This window comes from Pelophylax lessonae (genome assembly GCF_965119305.1).
Source record: "Pelophylax lessonae genome assembly, chromosome: 5".
Classification (NCBI taxonomy): domain Eukaryota; kingdom Metazoa; phylum Chordata; class Amphibia; order Anura; family Ranidae; genus Pelophylax; species Pelophylax lessonae.
In genome coordinates this window covers 64,385,372-64,411,087 of record NC_138772.1, presented here as the reverse complement: position 1 = coordinate 64,411,087, position 25,716 = coordinate 64,385,372, and the positions used below count along the sequence as shown (strand labels likewise).

The window sequence follows — 25,716 nt, the reverse complement described above, 5'->3', positions numbered from 1 at the left end:
CCATACAGCCAATCATACATAAAGAAAAAAAAAAAAAAAAAACAACCATCAACAGTGTCTTGTAAAATGAAATAATTTCCTTTAAAAAGGAATAAGTAATTAGCAACTGTCATAGATCTTGGGCCACATTGTGACTAGGGGTCAACAATCCAGGTCATAAACCACCAGACAGAAATCGGAGTCAGACCGACCTCTACCTAGGGTATGAGCAGACCAATGAACCTAGTGATTAGACACAGGCTAATTGTCTAGCAGTTTATTTAAGTTTTCTTCATTTGAGCAGGTGTGCGCTGCAGAGACCCGAGCTGTAGTGCTGAGTAATGACTGGGAGTTGATGAAGAATCACGGCTGATGTCAGGAACATCATGCAAGCCGTCAGAGAGATTGTGCCAGCTGTAAGGCACGTGCCCATGTTCATGCATATACTGTAAATGTGCACACGTTTTTGGACATGGGAATGCACATACAACGTTGTCCATGTAGACACACGGGCATATCTACCACAGATACTGGCAACTAGTGGCCTATTTAAACTTGGGCTCTGCATGGGACCATGGCTGGATGATCTTTCAGCTTGTACTTCTATTATCCTTGATCCTGAATCCACTTGACTCTGTTACTGACCAAGCTTTCATCCAACCTGCCTCTGGATTACCCCTGCCTGTTTATGCCTGCTGTCTACAACCCAATTCCAAAAAAGCTGGCATGCTGTGAAAAATCTACAATAAAAACAGAATAAACGGTATAGCATCCTCTTCTTTTAACAACACTCTGTAAACAGCTGGAGTTTTGCCAGAGGAATATTGTCCCATTCTTGCCTGATAATGGCTCATCAGTCCTGGGTCTTCTTTGTCGTATTTTTCGTTTCATGATGGGTCAAATATTTTCAATTTGTTGCGTCCTTTGAAAATCACTGCTTTCTGTTTTTATGTAGATTTTACACAGACTTTTTTGGAATTAGAGTTGTACCTATGTTACCAACCTCAACCTGGACTTTTGACTAATACGTATCGATTTTGTACCTCGTTATTTACACATTGCCAACCTCTGCTCATCTATGACCTTGATCCTGCTTGTGATTGGTACCTACCTGCTCGTCTGTTACTGAACTTAGTTTTTCATCTGGCTCTCTACTGGTCTGGGTGAAATCAGGGTGTCCCCGTTACTGTGCTGCTGCTTACCTGACACCCAGGGCCGGCGCTACCTGTAAGGCGACCTAGTCAGCCGCCTAGGGTGCAATTTAGCAGGGGGCGCCGGCATCCTGCACCCGGAATCAGGATGAGGACCTCCAGTGTCGCCAAAATCCCCATAGGAAAGCATTGAATAATGCTTTCCATTAGGGAGGTCTAATGCGTGCCCGTGGCCATTGCTGCCCATTAGGTCTCCCCATAGTCTGACGTTGGCGAGGGAGGAGAGTAGGCAGAGCCTGACCCAGCACCGAGGTAAGTCACTTAAGGGGTTTTAACCCCTTCAGCAACTTGGGATGGGGGGTGGGAGGGAGAGGGGCATTACAGGGTCCTGCTGTGCCAGGAAAACTAATATGTTTTCTAGTGTGGTGGCAATTTTTATTTTGCCTAGGGCGGCAAAAATCCTTGCACCGGCACTGCTGACACCAGTGCTCCCAAGTTCATGTCTGCAGTTCCAGCTTCCTGGCACCTCCGCCCTTGCATTGTCCCAGCAGTCCCTGTCTCAGCTTTTAGTGGGCTTGGACGGGAACTGTACAAGAGGCCACCCTCATCATCTTGAGCTCCTCATGCAGGTACATGACAGCTGATTAGGGATGCACCGAAATTAAAATTCTGAGCCGAAACTGAAAATTCAGGATGCCCTTGGCCGAAAACCGAAAATGACTGTTTTCCCCCAAATGATTTTAAAATAGGTAGAACAGGGGCATACGCCTGAAACAGGCAGCGATGTACTGGCAGAAAGGGAATTGAAGGGCTCACTTAGTTATAGCTATTAGCGGCCACTCGCCCGCCCGGTGTGTTAGTTCATACACGTAGTCATAGTAGTGACATCAATGAGAGGCGGGCCGCCGGCCAGAGGCGGAATTTTTGAAACCTGCGCTGCGCCCCCCCCCCCCCCCCCTCCTCGTGGCGGCCATTCATTTCGTCACCTTTGACCCATTTTCGGCCGAAATGGGATAGGCCCATTTTCGGCTGCAAATTTCGGTTGACGAAATTTCAGTGCACCACTACAGCTTATCTTTGCAATAACCACTTGCCGCACACACCAAAACTACAACTCCAAACTTGCAAAATCTGGATCAGAAACCAACATTGTAGTGAGAGATTTTGTGCATAAAGCATTCACAGTTTGTTCTGATGTACAGTCTTCAGATTTTGTAAATAAACTTTTTGGAGACCACATTCTCCCAGTATGCAGATATTTCATTTATGATGTAAATATTAAAACCAGAGAAAGGTTTTGCCCTGCTTTTGTCATGACTTTGGTTCTTGCAAATACCTTAGCAGCTGTTTGCTTTATAGGTGTTTGGATTAGCCATGTAGCTGGTTTGCCAATACTGGGCAAGAGAATGACAAAAGACCAGGACAGAAGAGAGACATGTTCTGTTTTATGTTGAAGAGAAACTATAATGATAATTATGAAAGAAGCTTCTCTGTTTTCATTGCATGCACAGGCCTGTAGTGTACAAATTTGATGGCATTCAAAAGCTACCAGCAAGAAAAGAAACAAAGAAAATTCAGTCTAAAGTTCCAGGTGCACACATTAAAATGGCACAATAAGCAAAATACATTTAGAAATGAAGACATTTTTTCTCCTTAACCACTTCAGCTCCGAAAGATTTACTTATGACAAGACCATTTTTTGCGATGTGGCACTGCGTTACTTTATCTGGCAACTGCGTGGTCCTGTGACAAGTGTACCCAAATAAAATATATGTCCTTTTTTTCCACAAATAGAGCTTTCTTTTGGTGGAATTTGATCACCTCTGCGTTTTTTATTTTTTGCACTAAAAAAAAAAAAAAACAATATTTTTTACTTTCTGCTTTAACCACTTCTGGATAAAGAATTTAAGAATTTGCCCTCTTAATGACCAGGCCATATTTTGCAATTCGGCACTGCGTTATTTTAACTGACAATTGCGCGGTCGTGCGACGCTGTACCTAAATAACAATGTTGTCCTTTTTTTCCCCACAAATAGAGCTTTCTTTTGGTGGTATTTGATCACCTGTGGGATTTTTATTTTTTGCGCTATAAACATAAAAATAGCGACAATTCTGAAAACAGAAAAAAATATTTTTCACATTCTGCTATATAACATTCCCATAAAAAAGAATTAAAATCTAAATTTTTTACATTTTAGGCCAATTTGTTTTCTGCTACATATTTTTGGTAAAAAGAAATTGCAATAAGCATATTTTGATTGGTTTGCGCAAAAGTTAACGCGTCTACTAACTACGGGAAAGATTTATGTCATTTTTTTAGTAGTAATGGCAGTGATCTGCAATTTTTTGCGGGATTGCGAACTTGCGGCGGACAGATCGGACCCCTGACTGACATTTTTGACACTTTTGGGGGGACCAGTGACATTACTACAGTAATCAGTGCTAAAAAATATGCACTATTACTGTAATAATGACACTGGCAGGGAAGGGGCTAACACTGTGGGTGATCGAGGGGTTAAATGTGTACCTAGGGGCGTGTTTCTAACTGTATGGGGGCGGAGCTTGTGAAATGATCACAAAGACCTGTGATCCTATATAGAAGGATCACAGGCGCTCTGTGATCATTCTAGGAAGAAGAAAAGTCAGCTGTGTTTACAACAGTTGACCGTTCTTCTCTCTCAGCGGGGAGCGATCGCGGGTGTCAGGCGGCAATCGGAGCCGCCTGCCCCATGCATCGGATTCACCACTGACGAGCGAGGGCGGGAGCGCGCCGCCGGCGGGGCGCGCTCGCCCCTTAGCTGCAGGCGCACAACCGATGTATACCTACCTCATTATAACTGCGGCGGGCGGTCGGGAAGTGGTTAAAACACATCCATTAAAAAAATGTAAAAAAACAAATTTCTTAGTATCATTTCAATATACTGTAATGTTTATCTGAGAAGAAAGGGAGAGGATATTTTCTGTGTATATTGTTTGACCTGAATGTCTATATTAATAGATTTTTGTGAAAAATGAGACGTGAGAATATATATGATACCTTAATAAAAATATAAAAATTAAAAAAATAAAAATCTAATTTCTTCATCAATTTAGGCCAAAATGTATTCTGCTACATATTTTTGGTAAAAAAAATCCCAATAAGCATATATTGCGCAAAAGTTATAGCGTCTACAAACTATGGGATATATTTAAGGAATTTGTATTTATTTTTTACTAGTAATAGCAGTGATCAGCGACTTCTAGTGGGACTGCGATATTGCGGCGGACAAATCGGGCACCTAACTGACACTTTTGGCACTTTTTTGGAAACCAGTGACACCAATACAGTGATCAGTGCTACAAATATGCACTGTCACTGTACTAATGACACTAGCAGGAAAGGGGTTAACATCTAGGGTGATCAAGGGGTTAAATGTGTGGCCAACATGTATTACCGTGTACTGTGTGCTGTTTTTACAAAGCAATGTGCTGTTTTTTACTTCCTGCTTTGCATTGCTGCTGTCAGAAGAGAGCCCTGTGTTTGTTTACCTACACAGGGCTCTCTCCTTAGTAATGTCCGGAGCCAATTTTCGGGTGCCGGGGACCAATCAGTGGTCAGCACCTGCTGATTGGTTGGTGCTGCAGCCAATCGCAGCACAGCCGGGGTGGCGGGGGCACTCTCTACCCCGCGCACAGATCACATACTAGGTAAGTGATCCATCCGGGGGAAGAGCGGCCACCCTGCCGCAGTATATGTGCAGTGGGTGGTCGTAAAGTGGTTAAAGTGTTACAGCAACTTGGCTCAACCCTTTCACTGCCATTGATATATGTCATACATTGGCTGCAGCAGGGGGTTTTTACACACAACCCTGGCTGCTGTCAGTGAGTAAATCTGACAAGAAAACTGTTGGCTGTCAGGTAAAAGTGTTTGGGCGACTGTACAGCTGCCCAATTGCTGCCATGCACCCCCAACACACTGGTCCCCTATGTGATATGAATAAAGTTTTAGTGAAAACAGTGGCATCACTAGGGTTGGTGTCACCTGGTGCGGTAAAACATGGTGTCGGTGAGGGAGAGAGAGGGGGGTAAGAGAGGGAGGGGGGGTTAGAGAGGGGGTGGGGGGTGAGGGGGGGGGGTGAGAGAGAAAGAGAAGGATAAGAGAGAGAGAGAGAGAGCGGGGTAAGAGATGGCTTTTGTGGGGTAGCAACTGAGATCTGCAGCACCCCCCTAGATCCTGCAATGAATCTCTCATGGGTCCCCCTACTGGCAGCGGGCCTCAGACAATGGCTTTTATGTATTTGTTACTGAAATGTTGTGTTTGATAAACCAATGTGCAATTATTGTGTTTCATAAAAAGATGAAACTACCACTATTTTATGTTCTGAGGTCTCTGCTTCAAAAAGTGTATAGTGTTCTGGTTTTTACCTAATCTTTAGGCCTAATATGATTTTTTAAACGTGTGTAAACATGTCAAAAAAAGGAATATTCTTGTAACCAAACTTGGTTTTATTTATAAAGACGTTATATATCACAAAAGCTGAATCTGTGTCTGTAGTAATTGTACCAAAAGTTTAAAACCATCAATAATAATATGCTATTAGGTGTTTACTCCAGGAGTTTGGGAATTCTAGAGAAATGCTTAAAGCGGAGTTCGAGCCACAGAATCGTTTTTTTTTTTAATACCTCCCAAACAGTGACCCACCGACCTTTATATATCAGCTAATCCTGGTTTATACCGTTAAATAACAGTTAGGCAATCCTAAAATCTTACTTTATATAATTTTTGCAGAGCGCCGCCATCTTTGTCCGGTTTACACGAGTCCGCAGTGGGGAAATGTCTGCCCTGCTTCCTGCTTCTGGTGGGAGGAGGCCGGTGAATCCAGCGCAAAATCTCGGGGGACAATAAGGAAGCGGATGCCATAAAATCTGAAGTAAAGATTTTGTGGCCGGAACTCCGCTTTAAATAATCCATTACAATTTAACTCAACCCATTCGATTTTAGTTTGCTAAAATGATTTTAGTTGACTAAAATTTAGGAGATCAACTAAAATACGACTAAAACAAAACAATTCAGATGACTAAAATACGACTAAAACTAAAATGGCATTTTAGTCAAAAGACTATAACTAAAACTAAATTGAAATTTGATGTCAAAATTAACTTTGTATTTTGAGAGGCTTTCCTTTAGTTGGCCCAGAGATCCACTATGATCATGAAAGAAAGGATTCCCAAAAATGTAATGCATGGTATGGTTTACAGAACATGTCAGAACATATACAGTATCTCCCAAAAGTGAGTACACCCCTCACATTTTTGTAAATATTTTATCTTTTCATGTGACAACACTGAAGAAATTACACTTTGCTACAATGTAAAGTAGTGAGTGTACAGCTTGTATAACAGTGTAAATTTGCTGTCCCCTCAATATAACTCAACACACAGCCATTAATATCTAAACCTGGCAACAACGGTGAGTACACCCCTAAGTTAAAATGTCCAAATTGGGCCCAAATTGTCCATATTTTGTGTGGCCACCATTATTTTCCAGCACTGCCTTAACCTTCTTGGGTATGGAGTTTAACAGAGCTTTACAGGTTGCCACTGGAGTCCTCTTCCCCTCCTCCATGACTACTGAAGCTGGTGGATGTTAGAGACCTTGCGCTCCTCCACCTTCCGTTTTAAGAAGGATGCCCCACAGATGCTCAAAAGGGTTTAGGTCTGGAGATATGCTTGGTCAGCCCATCACCTTTACCCTCAGCTTCTTTAGCAAGACAAAAAAGATGTTCTGATATTTATATGTCCAACAATATTTCTATGTTCTGTAGATCTTAGGGACTATTTTCTCACTACTTTGAATTTATTGGCCTTTCACATGGGCAGTTATCACACCCTGCTAATTACAGTTGCAAACATCTATGGATTCCTCAAGAAATGTAGGAATCTGCATATTCTTGCCACTGGAATTCACAGGATGGGCTAGTTGTCAGTGTGAATGGACTCTAAATCCAAAGTAGTGAAAATAGTGGTAATGCCAGAATAAGAAGAGTAGAGAGTGGTATCAGAAGTAAAAAGGTGGCACATTAAAAGTAATTCTTCTACTCCGAAATTAAAAGTGCTGCCCAAGAGTAGACACATCAATCCACCTAAAGGGCCACACACACGGGCCGAATGTTCAGCAGCATCAGCCAGTTCAATAGAAACCAGCCGACATTTGGCCTATGTGTTCAGCAGCTGGTCCGACAGAAATCGGCCGAAGGGGCATGACCAAAAAAGGTCTGCCGATCAGCACCCGGTCAGCGCTCTCAGCCAATGGCTAAGAGTGCTGACTTGTGTGTTTTGGTGGGGGTCCATCCCCCTGTCAGAACACAATAGCTCAGCAGAGGAGATCACTATATTAAAATTGGATATTTAGTACAGTGGCTCTTCCTGGGCTCTTCAGTTTTTTTTCCATTCAGCCCGTTGGGTTGAACAAAAAAAAAAAAATGTTAGTATGTACCAGGCTTAAGCTCCACTTAGTCATGGCAATAAGCCCACTCACCTGCCAGCCACGGTTGTTCAAAACATATTCTCATTGGACAGAGAGCCAGTGGGTGGTTAGAGTTTAGGCCCCAAGTCAAGAAGTAGAGTCACCAATACCGACCTGAAAGTAATCTCAGACTGTGAGATCTTTCTTTCTGGACAAGAGGGGTAATAACAAGCAGGTTGTGCTGTCTCTCCTTAGTAAGATCACCCGAGTCCTTAGGGTTCCACCAAAACCAGAATAAAATGAGGACCCATACTGGAGCCATATTGCACCAAGGATCCAGCTAGTACACTACAGATACAATCATGTTGATGTTGCAAAGAGCACCAGGGCAACAGTTACCCTATTTCACGCCAGGGGTTTTAGCTAGTATATGCCTACTCCTTGGTGGTATTGGAACCAAATTTGGGGCTTACAAGGCTGGATCACTGCACAATCCAAAAATAAATGTTTGTAGAATAAAATCAAAATATCAAATACCCTAATAATTAGATTATTCCCTATCACTGTCGTCAATATGTATTCAGGGGCAATGCCATAATAGATCTATAAACAGATTGCTCAAAATGGTAGTCTTCTACCAGATATACTGGAGTGGTCTGAGATAGATTCCTCCCTCCATCCTGCCCTTATATAAACCTTTGCTTTTGTGACAAGTGAGTGCCTTTTCCACAACTAAAGATAATGAAATTCTCAACATTATTACTCTTGAAATCAAAATGGAGAAATAGACTTGATATGCCAAATGACATGCAAGTAACATTTTCAGTAATTCCTTGATTTCACAAAAACGATGGCAAAAATCTTACTGTTTGTAGCTAACGTGTGTGTTTGTGATAAATATAACATCATTTTTTTAAGTTGTTTTGTTCCTATCTAAGCACATGTAAAGTAAAACCAAGTTATTGACATCTTTTGAAGTTATACTGGTACCCTAATAGAGCTGATTATGATGAGGATTTCCACAATCTGGTAAAGGGGGTATTAAAGATTGTCCGACGAAAGGGAAAAAAAGCCAGATCCATTATATTCTGATATGAGTAAGCCAAGAAAGCACTCTTACCCATTTAGGTAGAACTGTGACTCATTCCTGGTATACAACAAAATCTGTCAGTTGTATTCTACTGACTTGTCTGTTTTTACAGCCAGCCGCAGAGTGCACTTGAATACAGAAGTAATGTCTTCCAAGCCTCATTAATATAATGTGCTTTATCAGGCCAGAGTAATCTGGTCACGGTGGTTTCAGGGCTTTAAACAAACATGTAGAAACAAACAGTTGTAAAATGGAAATAAAGAGAAAGAGAGGGAGACTCAGCTGCAGCAAAATTTGTTGATGTTTTTAGAGATCACCATTTTTGTAAGTTAAATAAGTTAAAATTTCTCATCTTTTTATAGAGTATATTTGCATTTTTTTGGATGGAATCAACAAGATATGAAACACTCTGTTACAATTTAATGTTGCTAACATTCTAATAAAAAAAAAAAAGAAAAAGAAAAAAAGGGTTAGTTCACCATTATGAAAAAACCACCTATACAGGTGAGGGCTGCCGATAAATAAAAATAAACTGTGCAGCTTTGACCAAAGATAAGTACAGTCATTGCTATAGGCAGGGCAGCTAAGAAGGGGGTGCCGCAGCCCTCCTGTACAGGGCCTGGGCGCTATCATTTCAACAGGGGGTCCTGGGCAACAGAGGGAAAGGGATCCTGGACAGGAGGGGGTAATTGGTACAGCAGGAGGGGGGTTGGATTTACTAGAACTGATTCCCTGTAGTTCCCCCCTGTAGCAGCTGAAAGACAGCTTTCAGTTGCTGCAGGGGGGAACTACAGGGGACCTGTTCCACTAATTCCCCCCCCCCCTGCACGATTACTCCCTCCTTTCCAGGATCCCCCTCCTTCTCCTGCAGGGACCCCCATTGTTGCCCTTCTTCCCCCCCGCAGCACTGCCAGCTTCCCCCACTCTCCCTTCAGCTGGCTGCTGCAGGGCATAGGCCCCTGATAGTTCACAAAAGCCCCTCCCCCCAACAGAATTGTGAGATAAAAAACTGTAAAAAATAATAATGTCTTTAATAGTAAAATAGGTAAGAGTAAGTACATTTTTTAAAGTCAGAGGCTTTAAATGTCACCCTACCCAGGTCAACTGTTGACCTTTTAGGTTAACAGTTGCTATTTAAATGAGCTACACGCTGCCATAAATACTTGGGTGTCTTTTTCAAGCCCTGAAAACGTTCTGCCTTTCCTTTCCCGTGTCAGATTCAACCTTGCTAACTTGTCCTCCAAGCTGCAGTCTTGGTTTGGACGGTGTAGTGCCCTAAAAATGACAGTACTCCCCCGTCTACTTTACCTATTCCAGACTTCCCCGATCCGTGTCCTTGAGACATTCCTTAAGCAACTTAGAAGTGAATTTGGAAAATTCTTGTGGGCTGGGAAAATCCATTTACTTACCCAATAATTACTGAGAAGGCCTAACGCATTAGGCCACATTGGATTGCCAGATGGCAGCAAATTTTTCAGGGCACTCATTTGGCACATATAATAAATCAGTGCCAACCTGACTCAGGTAAAAGATGGATCACACTCAAACAATTTTTTTGACATGTGTACTAGGAGGTTTGCCATGGGCATTTCCTGATATTCCTCTTGCTTTCTTCTCCCATCCAACAATCGGGGCCACTAAGTCCCTTGCTGGCTCAATCTTGATGTTCTTAAGTCCGTCACATATTACTCCAATCATATCCCACCTGTCATTCGATCCAGGAATTAAGTCTTTTCTTACATCCCTTAGAGAGAAGCAATTCTGGGCACACCGCTTTTGGTTAGGAAGCCACTGGCAGTCTCTTTCGGCCATCCAAAGCAAGTTTGATCCTCCACTCCCCTTGTGGAAAACAACACAGGTGAGACATTTTTTAACTCATAACTAGGGTAAGGTGAGATCCCTTGCCACTCCTACATATTTTGAAAGTCTCTGCCTCCCGCCTCCATCCTACATGGCTAGGTGGGAACAGGATGTAGACACAACTTTTACCGACCAGCAATGAGAAAGAATTATTCAGATGACACACAAAGCCTCAATCTCCTGCAAAACTCAAGAGATGGGTTATAAAATCCTCACTAGATGGTATTGTGTCCCATAAACCTTACACAGGTTGTTCCCACAGACTTCACCACTGTGCTGGCAATGTCAGGAAGAGGGGGCACCATACTTCAAGTTCATACCTTCTGATCCTGCCCCAGATTTTCAACCTTTTGGGCCAAGGTTCACCACTGTATTTTTAAATTAGCGGACGTCCAGATTCCAATGGAAGTAACAGCGTTCCTATTTCATCTAACCCCAAAGTCCCTGAAGCGCTAACAACACTCCCTGTTATTGCATTTGTTAAATTCAGTGAAGGCTTGCATCCCTTTGTGTTGGAAGCAGCCCACGGCTCCGCCAATTCGTTTGTGGTTCACCAGGGTTAACGAGACTCACCAAATGGAGATTCTGATGGCCTCAGCCACTAATAGGAAAGTATGCTGCAAAAAAACATGGTTCTACTGGATGGAGTTTACGTGTTCCTCCGAGTATAGAGACCTTGTGGGCTCCTAAGCCCCCTGTCCCTTCTGCTTTAACTTAACCCACTGGTCCACTGAGTGCATTCAAGATTAGATCTCTACCACACGGTCGCTCAGATATCACACAGTTAATTTCTTTCTTCTATGTTGTCTCTTGCTATCCTCTCTCCCTGTGTATCTCTTCTTTCTTCCTATTTTGTTGTTGTATTTTCTTTTTTTTTTTTTTTTTAACCCTCCCCTGCATTTTTGTTTCTGTTGGGGATAGCCCGTTTTGGGAAAAACTCCTCCCAAGATTTTCCTTATTACATTAGGGGTGGTCTCCTTTAATTTCGCGGGTCTTCTAAATGAGTGCTTTATGGTAATCTGTTCCTTTTTTGTCTTCCATCTAACATATTCTATAGCTGAACTTCTCTCGGTACGCCATCAGGTTTATCACGACAATATGATTGGAGTTGATGATGTCATGGGGTGTACTAGAAAGCTATGTACAAGTTATTCTTGTACTGTTGGCTTTGTAACCTTTTGAGATTACACCACCTGTATGTTCTTTTAAAAAAAAAACAAATAAAAGAATTAAAAAAAAAAAAAAATATTGTAAAAAATAATTTTTAAAAAATGAAGGGCTTATTCATGCGGGTTCTCTGGCCCATACAGTGTGAATGAGCAGTTTGTGCAGCTGGAGCTGCCTTTTACTCTGTGTGCGAACACAGCTGCTGCTGCTAATTCGACATGTGTTGAGGTGCAGGTGAGTGGCCCTGGGGGTACGTTCACACTAAACACAGGTTTGAAATTGTGCAAGTTCAGCTAAATGACATCTGTGTGGGTTCATGCACAGATGTCTTATTAAATTTGCTCCCAAAGTCGCCAAAAGTAGTGTAGGAACTTCTTTTGGTAATTTGTGCGGCGCCGCAAAGTCAGCAGGGCACAGATTGGGACAGTGCTGTTGCCAGCAATAGGCTGCGATTTGGCATGTGACAATGTGAACGGGGGCTGAATGCACATGCTCTGTGTTCGGGGGCGTACAAATTTACCAATAAGCCTGTCAAATTAGGACTTGTGGCTGTGTTCGTACAGCCATTGCATCTCCATAGTTTAGCAAAGGCTGCCTGCACAAAACTCTATCCACAAAAAAAACAAAAACATTTTCACACTGTTAAGACCACAGCGCCAAAGTGAATAAGCCCCAAAGCCTCATTCACACGCAGAGCTTTAGTTATTAAAATGATACTAAAGCTAAAAACTGTTTTTACCTTAATGTATTCCTTTCATTAAGGTAAAAAAGTTTTCTATTTCTCTGCCCCCCCCCTCCCCTTTCCCCTGTGAAGGGGAAGAGTGGGGAGAATAGATCCAGTGCTGTGCGCAGCTGCATCTATTCTCCCCTCTCTCTTCCTCTTTACACAGCACTCGAGCAGCAGCAGAAGCCATTGGCTCCTGCTGCTGTCAATCAAATGCAGTGAGGAGGAAGTTGGGGAGGGGGGAGGTAAGTCCGGCTGTGTAAGTCTATGGAGCACGGCTCCATAGACACAAAGCTCGGGAGCAAGCAGACCCTGCATGCCTCTATAGCAAGCGGCTTGCTATGGGGACACACAAAGAAGAGAAGGAGCCAGAATCACTGTCGGGGGACCCAAGAAGAGGAGGATCGGGACCACTCTGTGCAATACCACTGCAGAGAGCAGGTGAGTATAACATGTTTTTTCGATTTTAATAAAAAATAAATAAATTGGACTTTAGTAACAGTTTGGCACCTTTCACACCAGCGGACCGATAGGGTCCTCCCCCTGTTTTTAAGGTGGACACCCATTGTTCTCTAAGGAGCGGCGGATGTCAGCAGACATGTCTGTTGACACCCACAGGGATCCGATCTGATATGATCAGCTAAAAACAGACGGATGGGGCAGATTGGATGACAATCGGATGAAAAAGGACATACAGTCCTTTACCATCTGACCACCCCATAGAGAACAGCTGGCTGTGTCTGTGTCGGCTCTGCATAGTCCAGCGGACACGGACCTGTCATCAGCAGAGAGATCCCCCCCCTCCCCGCTGAGTAGGCGGATACGCTTGGAGGATTCTGCCCCATGTGAAGGGGCCCTTTAAGTCAAATACAAGTTATGTTGCATTTGTACCTGGTAATAATAATTTTAGTGTATTTTTAGACTGTAGGCTGTGCTGTGATTTCTAACAGCAGCCCCGGCTATAGGTGTTGGTCATTTACGTACAGTACCTCCTGAAGCATGTAAAGAAAACTCCCAGAGATGGCATCATCCCATCCTGCCTTGTTGCTAGGACGTTGCTAAGGCACACTGAGGGAGCGCATGGGATGTCATGACAACAAAATAGCTAGAAGTATTCACAGCAATCCAGGAAGAGCATGCTGCTGAAATTAGTAGAAGGTAATAGTTCTCTTACATGGCAGCTAGGAAAGACAGGTTAGCAGGGGAGACATCATTTTACTATGTGAAGTAGAATGATGGTTTTCTTTATGTGGACTTACGCAATTTAAGGGTTTGACTGGAGTATCCCTTTAAATAATTGTTATGTTAATTTAATTAAAGTTATTTTTATCTTAGCATCATGCCGACATAAATTGCTTAATGAATGGCTTTTGTTTCCCAGGCCAGAATGACATCAGTGTTCCCGGTGGTAGAGTGCCTGGTCACCTATTCATTCCTCCAGTCTCAGGCCTTCCTGCTAGGTCTGTTTGTTCCCCGGCCTTCAATGAGAGATTCACTACCAGTCAGCTCACGTCCCCTCTGCCCAGTGGAAGAGGAATTCCAGAGAATTAATAGGATTCTACACAGATTAGACTGGCAGCTTCTCATTGGCATGAATAGGCAAGAGCCAGAGATTAGGCCTGAGCCTTTACACCGCTTTAGAAATAGGATTGCAAACATGAGACGTCCTCAGCTCTCACGGTGATATTAATAACAGTCATTTAAATCTAAATAGATGCATTGGCAGGGGGTGTATGAGATAATCAGAATAAGAGCTGTATGGCAGGTCACCTCAATAAATTGTGCTGCCTAAGGCCTAAAAGTGACCTTTCAGGTATGAGTGGACAGTGGCGGGTTCAGTCACCTCCTGGCTTCTATAAGGTTTTGATAACACCAGAATTAAAGTCTTCCTATCTCTGCCCACCATACCCCAACATAATGGAGTCTCACCCCTCTTCATGTGCAGAGTGAAACTTCTTCCCGATGGCAGCAGGAGGCAGTAAGAGCTGAAGACTCTGATGCAGGGCCGGGACAAGTGGAGGGCAAGAGGGCAGCTGCCCAGGGTGTAGTAGTAGAGGGGGGTGCCCCCCTCACCACATGCTTCAAATCTGCGGTCACACCGAGCTCCAACAAGCCCACTCTTCACCTCCTTCACCCACAGCCGACACAAAAAACACACCGCACATGCGCAACTACCTTCTAACTGTTAGAAAGCAAAAATGGGCCACTCATGTGCAGTGCATACTGTGTCATGGGTGCTCAACCTGTGGCCCTCCAGCTGTTGCTGAAATAAAAGCCTCCTTATGCCTCTGATTTTTTGGATTAATGCTTGTTTAAAGCAGAGTTCCACCCAAAAGTGGAACTTCCGCTTTTTTGCTTCCTCCCCCCCTCTGGTGCCCCATTTGGCACCTTTCAGGGGGGAGGAGGGAATGGGTACCTGTTTTTGACAGGTACCCTTCCCCACTTCCGCGGCGCCATCCCTTGGAAGTTTGGCCCCCTCCTCCTTCCTCCGATGCCAAGCCAATAGGAATGCACAGCTCGCTTCGCACATGCGCAGTATGGACCCACCAGTGATGCCGTAAGGCTTCACTGCCGGGTTCCCTTACCGGCAATGGCAGCGGCAGCACCCGACAGCCGATGGAAACATCGGCTGCGGTGCCGACATCGCTGGACTCCAGGACAGGTAAGTGTCCTAATATTAAAAGTCAGCAGCTACAGTATGTTTTAATTTTTGGAGGGGGTGGCGGAAATCCGCTTTAACTGACAACCTTGCAATGCCTCATGGGATTGTAGTTTCGCAACAGCTGGAGGGCCACAGGTTGATTACCCATGTCAACCATAGGCAGCCAGAGAAAAGGGGGCAGTGAATGGGCACAGGGTGGTACACCCAATCTATGTCATGCATTAGCAGTGAGGTAGGGGGCACAGTTTCACATCAATGACCTGGAGGCTTGTCAAACCTGTCCCAGTATTGCTTTGATGAATGGATGGGTCTCATGGTGGAAATGTCTGAGCAAAAGACAGTGAGTGATTTTACCCATAAGCATTTAAACAAAGCTGAAATAATGCTGACTGGAGCAAACCTGTACGAGGTTTATAGTGACTGGGTATAAAACAACCTTGTTGCTAACCTGACAAAATAAAACAGAAAGTACACCTGTAAAAGAGGAAACTCAATACTTACCTTTCTGCCAGGCGGTGTGTTCTTATGCAGGGCACTTTTTGTTTAATTTATTGGATAAATGAGAGGACTGCCATAAAGGGTTACTTCGCCTTTACCAAAAAACTACCTAAGCGGGTAAGAGGCGTCTGTAGATAAAAACAAACTCTGCCACTTTGACTTAAATAATGTCTGCATGCTTGCTGTACTGTATTTCACTGAACAATTGATACTGCCTGGTGTGCTAAGATCAACTTTGGTTGATCTTTCCAATGTTTTTTTATTTCTGAATTATGCAAACAAAAAACCTAAAAAAATACAGAAAACCTAAAAAATAATGTCCTTGCTATAGGTGTAGCCATTTACATACCTCCCAAAGCCTGGCCAAAAACCCAGAGATGGCATCAATCCATCCTGCCTTGTTGCTAGGATGTTGCTAAGACACTCCCAGCTAATTCCATTGCATGTGCTCTCCCTCCCCTAACCAGTGGTGTATTTTGGTTTTGTGCTGCCCTAGGCAAGACTAAAATTGGGCGCCCCCCTCCTCCTATGTAAATTTGACCCACCCCTTCCTGTTTAACGGATGTGACTCCCTCCAAAATTGAAGGACTCCAAGTCCCAGCAAGGACCCCTGAGATCTCATGAGGGGGGGGGGTAGAGGGGATGGGAGAGAGAGAGAGGGGGGTGGTAAGGGAGGGTGAGTGGGAGATGAGAGAGGGGGGTGATGGGAGAGAGAGAGAGAGCGCATGGTTGGAGAGAGAGAGGGGGGGAATTAAGAGAGAGAGAGGGGGGGAATGGAGAGAGGGAGAGTAGGAGAGAGAGAGTGCAAGAGAGGGTGGGGGAGAGAGAGAGAGAGGGTGGAGGTGGGGGAGAGAGGAAGAAGGGAGTAGGAGAGAGAGGAAGAAGGGAGAGAGGGAGGGGGGGTGGGGGGAGCTATGGGCGCTGAGGAAGAGGAAGTTAAATCCTCCTCCACTTTGAATTATGGGCAGGGACAGACAGTCATGGCCGTGATGCCACTGGTTGCTAGAGGTCAGGCGGCTCTAGCAACCAGTGGCCAATAGAGTCTCAGATGGAGGTGGAAGCTGCTATTTTGCTGCCCCCCTGCAAAGTGCTGCCCTAGGCCTGGGCCTTGTTGGCCAAGGCCAAAATACAGCACTGCCCCTGACACCAGTAGCTCTGAGCTCAGAAATACTGTGATGAAGGAGACAGTGGACCACAAGGGTTTGAGAGCTCACTTCTGAGGTTGTGTGGGTAGCAGTAATGGTTGGGAGTATCTTAGTAACGTTCTAGCAACGTGGCAGGATGGGATTATGCCATCTCATTTGGTCAGGCTTTAGGAGGTAAGTAAATGGCCTACACCTATAACAAAGGCATTATTCAACTTTAGCCAAAGTTGCACAATTTGTTTTTATCCACAGATACCCCTAACCTGCAGAGGCAGATTTTAGTAAAGGTGAACTAAACCTTTAAAGTGACCCTTTATAGTGAAGAAAAAAAGTTTCAAAAACTCAAGGTTACACCCAACCACCTAAGAAAAAAAAAAAATTGCACCCGCCCAGCCCCTATGTACATACACATCTGACTGAAAGCACACCAGTCAGGGGCAGAAAGAGCAATAGTTCTAGCTCCAATATTCACAGCTAACTCTGAAGTGATGACCTGTAGGGGCTTTTACCGCTTGTTGACCACCCTCTGCACATATGCTGCGGTAGGCTGGCTTGGCTGCGCAAATCACCATAACTGTATGGTGATCCACGGGAGCGATTCTGGAAGTGTGCGCGTGCCCCCACTCGCCAGCGGGGAAACTGATTCACGGGGCCAGCGGCCGTGATTTCCGCCGGGCACCCGCGATCGATCCCCGTGGAGAGAGAACGGCGGTCTGCTGTTGTAAATACAGCAGACCGTGGTTCTCTCTGGAATCATTACAGAGCTCCTGTGTTCCTCATATTTAGGATCACAGGTCTCTGTGTTGATTCCCCAAGCCCATCCCCCTCACAGTTGGAAAACACCCCCTAGGCATACATTTAACCCCCTTTCCTGCCAGTGTCATTAATATAGTAATAGTGCATATTTTTTAGCACTGATTACTGTAGTATCGTCACTGGTACCCCCAAAAATGTCAGTTAGGGGTCCAATCTGTCTGCCGCAATGTCGCAGTGCTGCTAAAAATCGCAGAATGCCGCCATTACTAGTAAAAAATAAATAAATAAAAATGACATAAATCTTTCCCCTAGTTTGTAGACACGATAACTTTTGCGCAAACCAATCAAAACGCTTGTTGGGATTTTTTGTATCAGAAATACAAATTGGCCTAAAATGATGAAAAAATTAGATTTTTACTGGGAATGTTATCAAGCAGAAAGTGAAAAATATTGTTTTTTTTTTTTTCAGAAATGTCACTATTTTTTTGTTTATAGTGCAAAAAATAAAATCGCACCGTTGATCAAATACCACTAAATGTAAGCTCTATTTGTGGGGGGAAAAAAAAGAACATCAATTTATTTTTTTGGGTACAGCGTTATACAATTGTTCGTTAAAAAGTCACAGTGCCGAATCGCAAAAAATGGCCTGGTCATTAAGGGGGTAAATCCTTCTGGTCCAGAAGTGGTTAAAGTCAATGGAGATAAAAGGTACATCATGATTGTTTTATGGTGTTTGCAATTTAAAGCATTTTGGAAATCTATTTACACACGCAACATGATCTTTTATATATACCCATAAAATTGGGTAAAAATATTGCGTTTGTGTGCCCTGAAATTAGTTTACTGAAAATGTGAACTTTTTAAACTGTTGCGCAAATATTGCGTGACATAAAAAAATTGAAATACAACCATTTTATTCTCAAGGGTGTCTGCTTTCACAAAACCAAAGGTTCCTGTCTGTTCCCGGGTAGACCTCAGGTGTGACGAAACACATAGGGTGGAGTCTGCTGTGACATCATCGTGCAACCGGAAGTCCGCGGGAAGCCATTTTGTTTATCAACTGGAGACTGTTTACAAGCACTTTTAGCATCTTTTAAATGTGAGTTTATTTTCTACTTACAATAAAGAGATTTTTTTTACTGGTATACGCTATGTCGAGTTTTCTTCTTATATCTTTGGCATGCAAACACATGGATGGATGAATGATTGTGAAATTGCAAACAGAAGGAACAGTGCTACTACCCATACAGCTCACCAACAAACGAGCTCCCGGGTGCCCGATCCACAGCCGTTTAACTGAGTACATATGTAGAAAGATGATCCGCACACCGATAGTTGTTCCTAAAAAATCTTCATCTTTGTTCAGGAACCATAACGAAGGCCTTTTTAGGCTGAAACACGTCAACTGATCTTATCAGCAGTTGTGTTCTGTGGTGGTTCCTGAATAAAGATGACGATTTTTTAAGAGCAACTATAGGTGTGCGGATCATCTTCCTCTTCTTTACCCGTGTGATTGGCAGTGTCCAATCACAGCCAGTCACATGTAAATGAGGAAGAGTGTGAGGCGAGGAGAGCCGATCAGCGGCTCTTCCTCATAGGGGAGACAAGTACAAGTAATCAGGACACTGATCATCAGTGCCCTGATTATACAAAATGTAAATAAAGTGCCAATTACTGCCCACCATCAGTGCCCACAGTGCCTGCCATCAGTGCCCACAATCAGTGCCCATAGTGCTGACAGTCAGTGCCTGCTCATCTAGGCACTGATGGGCACTGACTGGCAGCACTATGGGCACCTATTGTGGGCACTGATGGTGCTTCCCATCAGTGTACATGAGTGCTCATCAGTGCAACTTGTCAGTGCCCATCAGTGCCACCTGTCAGTGTCCATCAGTGCCACCTGACAGTGCCCATCAGTGCCGCCCGTCAGTGCCCATCAGTGCCACCTCTCAGTGCCCATCAGTGCCACCTCTTAGTGCCCATCAGTGCCGTCTATCAGTGCTCATCAGTGGCAACTATCAGTGCGGCATATTAGTACCTCTTCATCAGTGCCACCTCATCAGTGCCGCCTATCAGTGCCCATCAGTGCCGCCTCATCAGCGCACATCAGTGAAGGAGAAACATTTTTTATTTTCAAAATTTACTCACAGAAAAAAAAAATTCTGTCTTTTTTCTTTTTTTTTTTGTAAGAAATAAAAAACCCAGAGGTGATTAAATACCACCAAAAGAAAGCTCTATTTGTGTAAAAAAAATTATAAAACTTTCATATGGGTACAGTGTAGCATGACCGCGCAATTGTCATTCAAAGTGTGAGAGCGCTGAAAGCTGAAAATTGGCCTGAGCAGGAAGGGGGTGAAAGTGCCCAGTAGGCAAGTGGTTAATTTGTATATGAAAATCAGGCATATTTGTGTGGGTTCATTTGATTTTAACTAAATCATATTGGTTATCAGTATTGGAAATAACGCAGCATGTTTTTTTTTTCTTCTTGTATGAATATGTTAGTAACTCAAGGTGTGTTTGCAGCTTTGCTTTTTTCATCTAAAATTATTCTTTTTGGCACAGTGCAGTTCACATTTTCGATACTGCTTTCACAAAATACATAGTGCGTGGGGGTTTTAACTTATCTTCAGGCCCAAATGATTTTTTTAAACATGTATGCAAAAAAAAGAAAAACGGCTCTGGCAACAAAAGGGTCAACGACAGCGTCAGACAGGCAGATGGCAAGATGAGAGGCAGACAGTGAGCATTGGGACGTGACTACATTGTAATTGGAGTGAAGGGCGCCCTTGTCACATGAATATTTCCAACACATTGGACATTATCTGTGTGTGATAATAATCATCCTCAGAACTCATTATATCAAACCTTATAGACACCTATCCAGCCTCATCAGGGGCTGCCTCTCACCAGGTATGTTTAAACTGTTAAGGATCACTTACTGTATGAGCAATCCAAAGAGTCTAAAATACATTTTTATGTTTCAGTGCAGATTTCAAGAAAAATCCTTTTTTTCTCTAGCAATGCTAAATTATGTAACAGAATAGAATTACAACAGCAAGACTTTTCTCCCTGGTAATTTTAGCTCACATCACAAGACTGGTAAGTGGTCCAAAATAAGTAATACATTATATGCAAAACAGAAATCTAATAGTAGAAAACTGGGTCATGCTTTGAAGAATAAAACTAGGGCATTGTTACACATATGCCAACTGTCATTTTCATTTCGAGTCTTGGCGCAATGTACAGTAAAAAACAGTATTTGATCAAAAAAGAATTAAAGCTGAACTCAACGCAGCTATAAAAGATACAATTGGGCACACTGATCTCTCTGCATTGAATGGGGGCACGCTGGTCACTCTGCATTGAAAGGGGGCACGCTGGTCACTCTGCATTGTATGGGGGCACGCTGGTCACTCTGCATTGAATGGGGGCACGCTGGTCTTTCTGCATTGAATGGGGGCACGCTGGTCACTCTGCATTGAAAGAGGGGCACGCTGGTCACTCTGCATTGAATGGGGGCACGCTGGTCACTCTGCATTGAAAGGGGGCACGCTGGTCTCTCTGCATTGAAAGGGGGCACGCTGGTCTCTCTGCATTGAAAGAGGGGCACGCTGGTCTCTCTGCATTAAAAGGGGGGCACGCTGGTCTCTCTGCATTGAAAGGGGGCACAATAAACCTTGATTACTGAAGGCCCCTTTCACACTTTTATGACCTCAAAGTCACGCAATTATTTACAGCGTTTTTTGCCGCAAAGCAATGCCTATTACATTTTTCTGTTTACACCTCCCCCCCCCCCCCCCAAGAAATTTTGAGCACCAGCCACCACTGTACAATTTAATACAGTTCTGTATTCATTAATACGTCATTAATTGTATTTTTTAATGCAAGAAAAAGAAGCACGTGAATGAGACTTGGTACTATCATTGTGTTGCTTCTCCCTCTTTAGCTAGTTACAGAAAAGGGGCGGGTTCAATGATGGCAGCTGTCATTCAACCAGGAAGATCGAGGACTTCATGTGACCAAAAAAGTAGTACTACGGGGACAACTCTGGATTGAGGGTTAGTATTGTGGGGGCTGAGGACACTGCTGTGAATGGAATGGGCAACTATGATGTGAAAGGGGAATTGTGATAAGCCGGGGGGGACAGAAGATCTGATTAAAGAATGGGATTGTGATTTAAGAGGAAGGGGGCTGTGATGTGAAGGATCTGATCACACAAACATGCAATTCAGAACTCGGTTGGAGGAAAATTTTACTGATCGGACCTCCATGAATTTTACTACCCCTGCCGTTAATACCTAGATTAATACCTAATACCTAATGAATACCTAATGAATGAATACCTAATGCCCTAGACTGTTAATAATTTTAATACCCCTGCCCTAGACTGTTTAATGAGCCAGAGTATATGGGCTGTTGCTGTGTGCCTGGGTGCCTCGGTGCCTGGCTGCCTCTGCACTGTGTTAGGAAAGTGTGACTCTGCTTTGGATTAGGTCATGTATATGCTTTTGTATGATGATTAAGTCCCCGTTCACATGCAGGCGACGCTACTTCCAGGGGCGACCTCCAAGGTCGCGGTGCGAGCAGCGCGCCACGACCTCGGAGCGGCCGCCACGGACTTCATAACATTGAAGTCTATGGCGGTCGCCTCCTGGTCGCCCCAAAGAAGCTCCGGACCCTTTTTCTAAGTCGGAGCGACTTGTGTCGCTCCTATTAGAACGGGTCCACAGCTTCTCTATGGAAGGCGACCTGCGGCGACCTGTGAGGCGACCAGGTCGCCTCACAGGTCGCCTAAGTGTGAACGGGGGGCTAAAATATATATGTTTGTACCTTTTAATCAATATTGTTGTATTGGTCTTATATACCATTTGGGGGTTACCATTTCAAGGCCCATTTTTTGAGGGGATATGGGGGGGGGGAAAGGGAACAAATCCTTCCATTCTTTCTTTTCTTCCCCTCTTTTTTTTCATTGCGCTGGGAAAGAACCTGCGAATTTGCAGCGGCCCATTCGGAGATAGGGCTACACTATTAACCACTTGCTGACCGCCCTACGTACATATGCTGCGGGGATGGTGGCTCTCCTTTTTGCTCTTCCAGGTCTGTGGTGCGCATGCACGCCGCCAGCGATCAACTCCCACTGTGTCCAGTCAGTGGGTCCAGCGGACTCCATGTCAACCGGGACCTGCCGTTTCCAAGAGAGGCAGAACGGCAATCTGCCTATGTAAACAAGGCAGATCGCCATTCTGTAACAAAGGTAGACTGAGATCCTGTGTTTCTGTTAAGCAGGAACACGTATCTCTGTCATCCCACAGGTTAAGCACCTCCCACACAGTTAGCAAGCACTCCCTAGGGACACATTTAACCCTTTAATTGCCTCTGATGTTAACAGTTTAATTAGTACAGTAATAGTGCATATTTTTTAGCACTGATCGCTGTATCAGTGTCACTGGTCCCCAAAAAGTGTCAGTTAATGTCAGAATGTTATATGTAAAAAAAGTGCACTGGAAAATAGAAAAGCTGCAACCTTAGAAAAATAATAATGTAGGGAAATGTGTATCAGGTGCGCTAAACTATCAAATAATGTTGTCAAATATGTAATCATATAGTGACACACAACAAAAATGATGAATGAAGTATAAGGACAGACCTTGTCCCAATAGGTGGATCAACCTATTGGGACAAGGTCTGTCCTTATACTTCATTCATCATTTTTGTTGTGTGTCACTATAGAATGTCAGAATGTTCCCTGCAATGTCGCAGTGCCGCTATAGGTTGCTGATTACCGCCATTACTAGTAAAAAAAAAGTAAATAAAAATTCCATGAAAATATCCCCTATAATGTTTGGGCAAACCAATATATATACGCCTATTGGATTTTTTTTTTTTACCAAAAATATGTAGCAGAATACATACTGGGCTAAATTGATGAATAAATTATTTTTTTATTGGATAAGTTTTATAGCAGAAAGTAAAAAAAATGGTTTATTTTTTCAAAACGGTCGGTCTTTTTATGTTTATAGAGCAAAAAATAAAAATCGCACAGGTGATCAAATACCACAAAAAAAAAGTTCTATTTGTGGGGGGAAAAAAGGACATCAACTTTATTTGTGTACAGCGTCGCACGACCGTGCAATTGTCAGCTAAAATAACGCAGTGCCGTATCGCAAAAAATGGCCTGGTCATGAAGGGGGGGGGGGGTTTGAACCTTGCTGGGGCTGAAGTGGTTATTAGGCTATGTATTTTTTTATTCTTTTTGGAGTTCTGGAGTGCTGCTTTAAATTATAAGCAGTGTTCCTTGGAAGATGTCTGCAAATAAGACTCTTTTTAAAAGGAAAACAACTTCTTAGTGAATGGCATTCATACAGGGTAAGCGGCAAAAACCAACATTTTGATTCTTCAGTATGAATGATGAGATTTTTCATATACATAATTAGTCAAAAGTGAAAAAAATACTTACTTTGACTTCTACTGTGTCCCCCTCATTTGTTATGTGTCTTTCCACGTAGCTTGAAGACAGCAAGTCACTGTAACAAACAAAACATTTCTACATTAACATTCCATTGCATTTATAGGACTGTGAACAGTAAATGTGTATCTAAAGCCATTTTTTTATTAATAGAGAGTTGAAGGGTAGACCCTTTGTCAGGTTTTAATTGTTATGGTATATATGTCCCCATTATTGAAATTCAATGGCCTAGTTTACACAGGGCGTACTACAGCGTACACCAGCGCGGGGGCTGTGTTTACCCACACAAGGATGTTACGTGCATCCCCGTGCAGGCAGTCCCATTGATGTCAATTGGGAAGAAGCAGCTGCCCTGACACAGCCACTGCTCCCCATTTGAAATCTGTGCATGTGCACGGACCTGAATGCACAATATCTGTGTTTAGGGCCGTGCATCTGCACCCGCACAGATTTCAATTTGGGAGCAGCATCTGTCTGTGCAGCCACTGCATTCCAATTGGCATCAATGGGACTGTCTGCAGGCTGTGGTTTGTAACATTTCCTTACTTGAAGATGCTGCTGGTGAAGAAACACTTTGTGATGATCCAGAAGCAGCAGAAAGAGTGTTTCTGGAATGAGAACTCTGGAGGGAAAAGCTCCTCGCACTTTTATTTGGTCCTCATCATTTCATTCCATAAAGTATTTGTTAATGTCTTTAGGGCACCTCTGGCATGCCAGGATGTGTTTTGTCATCCTTGTAGCATTTGGAAAAGAATATTTCTTCTCACATTTGCAAATTGCAGCTTTGCTCTCAGCAGAAATTGAACTGTGGAAATATTTCCAAAATCTAGATGTTGGTCTCATCATTTTACTGAAAGGAGGAAAAGAAAAGTGAAATTACTGAGCAGACTACTGTGAAGGTAAACATTATGGCGGAGAACACCAATAGCAATCATTTGAAGGTTATAAAGACACCTGTATCCTTATCTGTCAATTAGGACCTGAGCAGACAGAAATCATCTACTATATCCCAACAATCCCCCGACTGTTGGAGGTACAGTTTGCCCAACTGTAGGCAAACTAAACTGGAGCCTTTCTCTTGTAGTGCCCCCTAGTGGCAGAAATTGATATTTTCCTATTTAAAGTGGATGTAAACCTGAGTCATGAAATTTGACCTAAGCACAGATATCGGTAGTGTTTTCTTATCTCTCTCCAAAGCCTTAAGTCCCATGTCTTTCTGCTGCTCCGTTCTTTTGTTATCAGCATGATAACTTCTGACAAGTTCTCTGACAACCGAGATAAAACCAGCCTAAAATTTTGTGTTGGGGTGGGTGCTACAAATACATTAGCAGAGAGCTGGTCTATTCACAGCACATCTCTGCACATTCCTTCCTTCGCCTATATGGAGGGGGTGTGCCTTTCCTCCAATCAGCTGTCACACAGTGTTTGCCAAGAATCCACACCCAGTGCTGAACAGGAAGAAAAAATCTTTAACACGATGTGCATTTTCTAAAGAATGTAGCAAGCTGAAGATTTGTTTCATCTCTGTGTACCATCTGAGGCTGTTCACTTCACTGGATATATGTGAGGGTTTAAATTCACTTTAAAGACTGCATTGAGAAGTAAAGTATTAAACTGCATTCCAGGATTTGCTTGTCTTTAGCTGAGAGAATTTACAATAATTTGAGCCTTAATAAAGTTTCAGGAGTCTTTCAAAAAGGTCTTCATGTTATATAGTTTGAATACTGTGTCATAGATATACTGTTTTTCTTTGTAAAAGAACATATTCAACAC

General features: G+C 43.4%; 1 protein-coding gene across 6 annotated transcripts in view; it reads right to left on the bottom strand.

Annotated features, from left to right (window-relative positions):
- ADAM22 (ADAM metallopeptidase domain 22) overlaps positions 1–25,716 on the bottom strand; it is a 491,004-nt gene that overhangs the window by 252,309 nt on the left and 212,979 nt on the right. For all 6 annotated transcript variants that reach the window (XM_082259181.1, XM_082259183.1, XM_082259185.1 and 3 more), the window contains exon 4: positions 23,935–24,001. In XM_082259181.1, the coding sequence (XP_082115307.1) occupies positions 23,935–24,001 (67 nt within the window). The remainder of the gene's footprint in view (positions 1–23,934; positions 24,002–25,716) is intronic.